The sequence below is a fragment of the Vulpes lagopus genome, chromosome 2 (genome assembly GCF_018345385.1).
Source record: "Vulpes lagopus strain Blue_001 chromosome 2, ASM1834538v1, whole genome shotgun sequence".
In the NCBI taxonomy this organism is placed as follows: Eukaryota; Metazoa; Chordata; class Mammalia; order Carnivora; family Canidae; genus Vulpes; species Vulpes lagopus.
The window spans coordinates 158,267,436-158,276,946 of NC_054825.1; the positions used below are offsets into that span (position 1 = coordinate 158,267,436).

General features: G+C 57.9%; 1 protein-coding gene across 2 annotated transcripts; it reads left to right on the forward strand.

Annotated features, from left to right (window-relative positions):
• The first annotated feature begins 1,535 nt into the window (after positions 1-1,535).
• MYADM (myeloid associated differentiation marker) lies at positions 1,536-8,620 on the forward strand. Of its 2 annotated transcripts, none has more exons than XM_041745666.1 (3): positions 1,536-1,636; positions 4,812-4,887; positions 6,314-8,620. In XM_041745666.1, the coding sequence occupies exon 3, from the start codon at positions 6,316-6,318 to the stop codon at positions 7,282-7,284; it is 969 nt and encodes a 322-aa protein (XP_041601600.1). In that variant the 5' UTR covers positions 1,536-1,636; positions 4,812-4,887; positions 6,314-6,315; the 3' UTR covers positions 7,285-8,620. The 2 variants fall into 2 exon arrangements, with proteins under 2 accessions (XP_041601600.1, XP_041601599.1); XM_041745665.1 differs by lacking the exon at positions 1,536-1,636 and adding an exon at positions 2,465-2,944.
• The last annotated feature ends 891 nt before the right edge of the window (positions 8,621-9,511 follow it).

Below are 9,511 nucleotides of genomic sequence, written 5' to 3' on the forward strand. Positions count from 1 at the left end.
TTGGGGTGCTTGGCTGGCTCAGTCAGTAGAATATACAACTCTTGATCTTGGGGTTGTGAGTTCAAACCCTGTGTTGTATGTAGAGATTACTTAAAAATATAACTTTTAAAAAATCATTGGGCACTCAGTAGTTGGTGTCTAGAGGGTTACAGATTGGTTGTTGGTGTGAAAAAAAGCCCCACACATTCAGTGTCAGACACAGTGGGAGTGAAAAACAGCCCATAATCTGTATCCAGGTGAACTCCTCCCCAAAAACCTCTATTATAGAGAATGCTGTTAATCCATCTGGTGGATCAGATGACCTCACTGTGGCTCTCCATCAGCCTCCCCAGTGCTGGCTCCACGGGCTCATGAGCAAAGTCTATATACATGGATTTGCCTCACCAAAGTTTAGCCAGCTGTGTCACTGATAAAGGCCTGTCTTGGTGAGCCCCCAGTGTGGTAGGTTTCCTAGGGAGATCAGCCAAATATCTGGTCACCTGAGAATTATGCTGGGCTCCCTCTATCATGAATTGAGCAATGACTTTTTCCTCCCTGGAATAATTAAATCTGGGTTGTTATTTGCTTTCTTGCCTTACCCACTCCTGCCAACAGCAGCATCTGTGTACCCACTGAATGGCCCTATTCACCATCATGTTGACCCACACAATATTGCTTCTGATCAAGAAACTCCGTTTATTAGGAAGTCGGTGGGCAGGCCCACTTACTCCATCAGCCCAAAGCAGCGAGCTTCACAGAACAGAGGTACAGCCTGTTTGAGATTGCATTATGGTGCCAGGTTGAAGACAACATCCTTGGTTTTGGGTGCTGCGTAGGGTAAACACTGAACCGGGCGCACATGCTAGGTGCCAGATCACACAGACCCAGGAACCCCAAGGTATCACTTCTCAAGATCACACCCGACGACGTATTCTTTACATTTGTTTCCCCTTTTTGTTACCCTGAACTTTGCTGTTTGGGGATTTTGGCGCCTCAAGGAAAACACTTCCATCAGAGAGCAAATTGTGTGAGTGAAGGCCACCCTTGGACTATTTGGGGTATCTCAGGAGTGCCACGATGCGGTCAGGCAGAGAGGGTAGTCACCTCTTTGATGACTGTGGCAGGAAGCAGGAGAGACAAGCCTCTGCACTGGGGGCCAAGGAAGTGTGTGAGTAGAACCTGGGGACCGCGCTGGAGAACCTCCAACTGGCTCCATGTCCTGACTCAGCAGGCAGGGTGGGATGCCAGGTTCATGGAGACCCCTTCCCCTAAGCAGAGCACAGAGTGGCTGAGAGGGTCTGTGCCTATCCCTTTTGCAAGGGCACAAAAGTGGGCATGCACGCTCCTCATCCCTCCCCCACCCCCCCCATACTGCCTAGCTCCCGGCTTCCAGGCCCCCCAGCCCCTCCCACCTCCGTAGGGCACGCAGCCTGGTAGACCCGGCTCACGGACCCCATCAGACCACCCTACTCCGTCGCGACGCGCGCGTCTTCCACCGTAAGGCTGAGTCTCAAAGCCTCCTTAGCTGTCTTCCTGGGAGGCACCCAGCGGCAGCAGCGCCCGTTAGCTCAGCGTCGCGGAGCATCCGCAGCCGCCACCAGGCCCCGCCCAGAGGCAGCCGAGAGCAAGGCCTCGCCAGGAACGACTGCAGAGCGCGGTGAGTGAGCAGGGCCAGCGGGGAGGGACCCAGGCGTCCCGGTCCCCGCCCCTACCCAGGGCAGGCTTCCCGACCTTCTGCTTCTGCTTGCTTCCTGACGCCGTCGATCAGTTTAGGGCCCCAGAGCCGCCCTGAGAAGGGACCCCGCAGACCCTCCCTGTTCTGGGCCTCGGGCAGACCCGCTCCTTGGGCCCCTCTCTTCTTGCAGAAACCTGGAATCTGACGCCCCCCTGCCCCCCCAGCCCTGTCCTCAGGGAGCTTCTGAGCCCCTCCCTCTATCGGGGAGCCAGGAATGCAGGCCAAAAATATCTCTCCGTTCCAGACCGAGGCGGCTCGGCGTGCAATCACATCTGAGCGGATGAAAACCCAGGAGTCTGCGCTTTGATCGCTCTTTGCTCCAAGAGCCTGGGCCCCCAGCCTAGGCGTTATTTGGAACCTGGGAGTCCGTGCCTCCGACTCCCACTGCCCTAGATCCAGGCGTCTGGCTAACGACAGCCCTGCCCCTGCCCCTGCCCCCACCGACGGTGACATCTGGGACCTGGGAGTCCCGCCCACCGATCCCTAACACCGCGAATCCCAGTGTAAATGAGGATTTGGGGACCCAAGAGTCGGGGACCTCAGCCCACAAACCTCTTAGAGCCTAGGGATCGGCAGCCTCAACTATTCCCCCTTTCCGAGACCCAAGAGACAGAGAGACCTTAGCCCACAGACCCCATTTAACTGAGAGGCCTGGTCTCCCACCCTGCTGCCACCCAGAGGTCCAAGCTTGCATCCATCCTGGAAGAGTCGGGCTGGAGCGGACGGGGAGGGGAGGGGGCCGGAAGGGAGAGGAAGAATTGAGTGAGGTGAGACTGGGGTGGAGACCTGGGCTGGGGGCTCTGTCCTAAACAGATGCTAAACAGACGGGTTGCCGTGGCAACGGCCATCCTGGGCCTCGCCTGGAGACTGCGCTAGGGCCGAGTCGGGGAGGGCAGCCCCCAGGAGCCCCCACACCGCCAGCTGTTGTGTCTTCCTGTTTTGTCACCACGGCAACGGTGACCTCAGCCTTCCACCCCCACCGCCGGCTGGGCAGAAGAGCCTAGGTCCGTTTCTCCCCGGGAGGGGCGTGGTCTTTCATCGGCCCCGCCTCGGGGGTGGGGCTGGGATACCCCTGGTCCAGGGAGTCTCAGCCCGAAACCCCGCGCTCGGGCCGGGTCCCCGGCCCCGCCCCCGCCCCCGCCCCCACCCCAGCCCGCCAACCCCACCCAGTAAGCAAACCCAGTCTGCAGCTGCCGCCTCTGCTCTGCAGCAGCCGCCACAGCCGAAGAGGTGAGGCTGCCTACGGGGACCCCCCGGCGCGGAAGCTGCAGTCAGGATTCCTGGGCGCAGGGGGAGGAGAGGGGTGGGGTCCCGAATGTCTGAATCTCTAGAAAGACTGGGCATGGATCAGGACTCGGGTTCTGGAGAGGAGAGTGCTTGGGACGTGCACTCATACAGGTCATCCATCTGAAAGAGAAAGGAACGGGGGCCCAGACTCCTGGGTCTGAGGGAGGAGGCGGGGGGGGGGTGCTGGACTCCTGGGTCTGAGGGATGAGGCTGGGGGCCTGGACTCCTGGGTCTGAGGGAGGAAGGGCTGGGGGCCCTGACTCCTGGGTCCGAGGGAGGAGGGGCTGGGGTCTGGACTCCCAGGTCTGAGGGAAGAGGGGGCTGCGGCCTGGGCTCCTAGGTCTGAGAGCAAAGAGGGATGGGGACTCCTCTGTGCCCTGGTTGAAGGGGGCTGATACCCAGTATGACAAGGTATCCAGGAGGGGAGGAGTTTGGGTTTGGGAAAGAGAGTACCCTTCCCCGGTCCCCTCCCCTCCATTCTGGGAACAAAATTCGAACTCTGGGCCTGGCTGAGACCCAGCATCGTGTTCCCTAAAGCGAGGACGGCTCAGGGAAGCTGATATCCTAAGGCCGAGAGAAGCCAAGGCTGAGGCCAGCGTCCTAGGGTTGCCGATACCGGAGGTTGGGGTTTAGGGACGCGATTCTCAGTCTGAGTGATGGGGTGTGGTGTTCGGCCTGGAGGTGGCGAGAGACGATGGGGCGTGGCCGGGGGGGAGCCCTTAGCTGCGCAGGGAAGCCGAAGGGGTGTTTCCTCTCCTTGGCAGTCTTCGGCGGTGCATTCCTGAGTTCTGACCTCAGGCGGCGGCTGGAAGCCGGGCGGGTGGAGCCGGACCCCTCCCCTCCGGGCGGGCGCAGCGCAGCGCAGCGCAGCCCACCTCCTTCCTTGGGGCACTTCTGGAATTGTGACTCGCGTTCTTACCCCTCCGTGCTCGGGACCGGCCGTACCCGCTTTCTAAAGTGTGCGAGTGTAGGCTGGTCCTGACTTCCTCCTAACGGGTTTTCGAAGGGCGTTGGGAGTGGGGGCGGGAGGCGGCCGACTCCCGCCTACCCCTCCCAGGTGGCCAGCCCCCGCCGAGAGACCTGACTTCCGAGGGGTGGTGGGAGGTGTGGCTACTAGCCTTTGCGCTGGATTCCAACACCGCAGTTTCCGGGTGGGGGTGGGGGTGGGGGTGTTCCTCTAGGCAAACCGCGGGAGCCACTCGCTCTCAGAGACTCTCTTGGGATACAGGCTCCCAGGCCCCGCTCTAGGGACCCAGAAGCCACATTTTTGAAGGACCCAGAAATTCAGGTCCTCCTAGGTGGGCCCCCCCCGTCTCCTAAATCCACGAGGGGGGCGGGCCATCCCGGAGGTCCCAGCACCGCCTTCCGGACCACATTCCAGATGGCTGGGCCGACTCGAAGCCTTATAAGGCAGGAGACGCCGCGCCGGGCCTGGCCGCCGGCCCCGCAGCCACCGCCCAGGGCCCTCCCGCCCGCGGCTTTCTCGGGCCGGGGCAGGGTTAAGATCACCCACACCCACGCCGGCCTGCGCGGGGCGTGCACTTTCACCAGCTGCCCTCCGTTCCCGCCCCCGCAGCTTGGGGACTGGGGAGGAAGAAGGGGCGGGGCTTCCCTGAGGTCACCTCCCGGACCTCTCCCGACTCGCCGCCAAGTCCCCGCCCTGGCTGGCGCGGCGCCCAGGGCTGCAGGGCCGGGCCGGGCGTCCTGGGCGAGCCCCCGCGGCGGGCGGTTGGTCGCCTGGGTCCCGGGGGGGCGGGGCCGGGCTTGGACCCGGCGCTGACTCTGTCCCGCCCTCCTGTGTTCCGACTAGCCTTTTCCCGGCGTCAGGCTTACACCACCTCCAGAGCCGGATCTTTCTCCGTCGGGGTTCTCCGCAGAGACCGCTGGTGAGTGAGCCTGGACTCCCGTGCCTGAGGGAGGAGAGGCTGGCGTCGGGACTCCTGGGTCTGCGGGAGGAGGGAGCTTCCCACCTGGACTTTTGGGTCTGGGAGGAGCACCTGGGGGGCCTGGACTCCTAGATCCTGAGAGAAGGACCTGGGAGTTTGGTTTCCAAGGAAAGAGACCCAGACACCTTTGTACCTGAGAAAGAAGTGTGTCCAGGAACTGGGCTCCTGTGTCCTCAGGGTCTCTGCAGGGACAGCGGGGCAAAGTTAGAGCCTCTTTTACTGCCTTCCTGTGTGTCTGACCCTGGAAGGAGGAAGTTTTTTTTCCCCCCTGTGGCTAACAGAGGTCTTATGAGCTTTTTAGGAGTGGCAGCTGAGATTAGATGTCCTAGGGAGGATCTGGACACCTGGTCCGGAAGAGGTTGGGCCCTCTATCCCTAAGGGTCTTTAGGACAAGGAGGCAGAAGGTGTAGGTTCTAGAGGATACAGAAGAAAAAAGCTGATTTCCCAGACTACAGGTGTCTGGTGTGCCCAAGGCTGAGGGCCCAGAGTCCTGAGGTCTGAAGCTATGTTAACTGGACGTGAGAGGCCTGGAGATTTCAGTGGAAGGGACTGGGGCACTGGACAGTCAAGAATCTGGAGCACTGAGTTTCTTGAAAGTCGGGGAATTTGGAGATTGGACTCCATGGTGGGGAGGGGCACAGGCAGGTGGAAGTTCAGTGTCCTGGGTGAAGTGCACCAGCCCCAAATCCCAAGTGGGATTCAGATTTGAGGGCGTGGGCTCTTGATCTCTGAGGTTGGGGGTGGGCATGAGAAGATGGGCTCCTGAGACCTCAGACCCAGTTCCAGAAACAGGCTGGGAGGTTGGAAGCTCTGATTACATGTGGGTCCCTCAGAACGTTCGCATGTGGAGGTTGGACTCGAATGTCTGGAGATTGGAAATGCCTGTGAAAGAAGGAAGATAGGTGCAGAGGCCTGGGTGTCCAAAGGGAGGAGGTGGAGCTCTCTGAAGCAGAGCTCTTATTCTGATGCAGCAGGGTTGGGGAGGTTTTAGAGGGGAGTCTTGATTTGCTGGGTGGCTGAGTCCGTGGGGGAGTGAGGGCAGCTTTGAGTGTCTGGCGGGGAAGAAAGATGGATGGTTTTATAGCATTGGGTTGCAGAGAGAGGAAAGGAGAGAAGTGGCCTAGACTCTGGGGTTCTGACATGGGAGGTGGAAAACCTGAGTCCAGAGGAAGGAGGGGGCTGGGACCTGGGTGACCACCTCATCCCCATAGGCCCACAACTGTCCCACTTTGAAGACTGAAAAGTTGACCCCTGGGTACCTCCCAGCCAGAGTCTGGGTTACTTTGTCCAGGAGGCAGGAAGGGCTGAGAGCCTGGATTCCCACGTATGGAGCCCTCTAAGGACACTTCCTTTCCCTTCTTCCCAGCCATGCCTGTGACGGTGACCCGCACGACCATCACAACCACCACGTCATCATCCTCAGGCCTGGGCTCCCCAACCATCGTGGGGTCCCCTCGGGCGCTGACCCAGCCCCTGGGCCTCCTCCGTCTGCTGCAGCTGCTGTCCACCTGTGTGGCCTTCTCCCTGGTGGCCAGTGTGGGTGCTTGGACCGGGGCCATGGGCAACTGGTCCATGTTCACATGGTGCTTCTGCTTCGCTGTGACCCTCATCATCCTAATAGTCGAGTTAGGTGGCCTCCAGTCCCGCTTCCCCCTGTCCTGGAGAAACTTCCCCATCACCTACGCCTGCTACGCTGCCCTCTTCTGCCTGTCGGCCTCCATCATCTACCCCACCACCTACGTTCAGTTCCTGTCTCACGGCCGCTCCCGGGACCATGCCATCGCCGCCACTGCCTTCTCCTGCATCGCTTGTGTGGCTTATGCCACCGAAGTGGCCTGGACCCGGGCCCGTCCCGGAGAGATCACCGGCTACATGGCCACCGTGCCGGGCCTGCTCAAGGTGCTGGAGACCTTTGTGGCCTGCATCATCTTCGCCTTCATCAGCAGCCCCTCCCTATACCAGCACCAGCCGGCCCTGGAGTGGTGTGTGGCCGTCTACTCCATCTGTTTCATCCTGGCGGCTGTGGCCATCCTACTGAACCTGGGGGACTGCACCAACATGCTGCCCATCTCCTTCCCCAGTTTTCTGTCGGGCCTGGCCCTGCTCTCCGTCCTGCTGTATGCCACGGCTCTGGTTCTCTGGCCGCTCTACCAGTTCAACGAGAAGTATGGTGGCCAGCCCCGTCGGTCGAGGGATGTTAGCTGCGCCGACAGGCACACCTACTACGTGTGTACCTGGGACCGCCGCCTGGCTGTGGCCATCTTGACAGCCATCAACCTGCTGGCTTACGTGGCTGACCTGGTGTACTCGGCCCGCCTGGTTTTTGTTAGGGTTTGAGGCTCCCACAAAGGAGGCTCTCGATTCCCTTTTGTTGGCAGAGGTTTCTTTCCTGAGTTCTTATTTCTTCTTCCTGGCTACCTCTCTCCTACCTCTCTCATTTCCTTCCTGATTCGTCTTGACCCCTTCTGTTTCTTTACTCCACTCTCCTGTTTCCTCTTGCTCCGTCTTTACCTATTCTGTTCCTTGCTTCTTTTTCTGGTCCTCGTTTGTTTTCTCACCTGTCTGTCTCCTGGCCACCTCTGTCCCAATTTCTCTCTTATGATTTCCTTGGGAGCTCTGAGACTTCTTTCTTCTCTGCCCCTACTCCACTGCCTACCCACACCCCCTGCCTCCGAAGGTGCTGAGCTCCACAACCCACACCCCTCTCTGCAGCTGTTCATACCCTGGGCCTCCCGAGGGGTCTCATTGCCAAAGCATGTAAGCCCGCCCTGCTTGTGCCTTAGCTGGTGTGTACGTGTGTGTTGGGGGGAGGGGATGGGTAGCTAGGGATGGGCTCCATTTCTCCTGGTGGAGGGGGGTGTACATTATATGTCCCCTTAAGATTAAAAAAAAAAAAAATCTGGAGGCCAATGATTTCCAGTGGGCATGAGGCTTAAAGCACAGACCCTGGGTCCCTGGGCCCTATCTTGGCACCCAGCCTCACCAGAGACTGGCTCCAGGATTTTGGCTAAGCTTACTAAAAATCCATTGCCCAGAGACCATCATAAAGGAAGAAAAGGGTGGATGCTTTCCATCCCAGCTGCTCTCTGGGTTATTGAAAAAGTGGCTGGCAAAGAACTGTATAGGCTTAAGGACAACTGTCTGAAGTATTTATGGGGGGCAGGGATGTGGCTCTCCTGCCTCAGTAAAAACAGCATATACTGCCTTTGCTGGGAGAAGAGGATGGCCACTGCCGGCCTTAAAGGCAACGTCAGCCTGGGTTTGTTTATCTTTTCCTTTTCCTGGTCATGAGGGCAAAACTTACTGGGTGGCCCTTATCTAAAAGGAGAAGTTTCTTTCTCAATGTCTTTTTCTTGGGGGTGGGTGGGTGGGGATTGCTGTTGCCATAGAGGAACGAACTACATTGCTCGAACTGCATTGCTTGAGTGTGGTACACACACACACATACACACACGTGTGTTTGTGCATGCTAGTTGCTTCCTGTAGCTGCTTCCTGCTTCTCGGGACTCACATGCATAACATCATATATATAAATGTATAAATATATATTTTATTTTTTTTTAAATTCCCTGGGGCTTTTGGTTCCCATCAATCCCTGCTGGGACTTGTCCATTCCCTCACTCCCACATCCATAATTTTTTTTTTTTTACATCAATATAAAGATCAAAGAAAAGCTGTGTTTGCTTTATTGCTGGGGAGGGCTCCAGGAGAGGGGGAAGATCTGGATTCTTGGGTCTGGTTGGAGAGGGGGCCTGGGGCCAAGACCAGTTTGGCCTTTGGATCTCCCAATTTACTCTCACACCAGGAGAACGGAGTTAGGATTAAAATGAATAAGATTTATCCCTCCTTGGAGTCCCAAGAGCACTTCAGAAATACAGTGAATACTGTACAGTGTTTCTATAGAAATACTCTACACTTGAATGCAACATCTCATCCCAAAATTAACTTCTCAGGTTCCCCATCTCCATAACAGGCTCTCAGGGTTGAGGACCCAGGCAGTGGTTCTTTGCATCTGCTCTGTCAGTTGCTCACTAGACACTGTCTGTCCTTCCTCACTGTCCCCTGATCCAGGCTCCTGACCCAGCTCAGGTATCCTTTTGTTTGTCCTGAACTAGCACTCCAGCCCCCTCCTTGACTAGCTCACCTCTTGCTCACCCTGGCCCCAGGGGGAAGCTTCTAGCACCCAGGTCTGACAGTGACCCCTCCCCCCCACCTGCTCATATCCATATCTGCCTACAGGTAATACCGCAGCTCCTCACTCTGGGCCTCCAGGATCAGACCCTACCTACACCCCCACCCTCAGCTCCATCTTATCCTCAGTTCTAAGCTCCCCGACACAACTGGTCCATAGAAGACCTCTATAAACAGCAAAGGAATCATTACCTCCTGCAAAGAAGCTCTGTCCCACAGGAGGTCCTGTGGGGACCTCCTTGGTGTCCCTCCTTGTTGCTTGTTTCTGCAGCTCGAGGAGAACCACAAATACATAGACACAAATCTGCAACCATCCCAGGGTCATGCAACTCATGTTCTGCACTTCTATCCGCAAAAGCAACTGGGAAGAGAT

Bases quoted from the DNA above. Each gene is read 5' to 3' on its own strand.
- MYADM (XM_041745666.1), top strand. From the start codon at position 6,316: ATGCCTGTGACGGTGACCCGCACGACCATCACAACCACCACGTCATCA.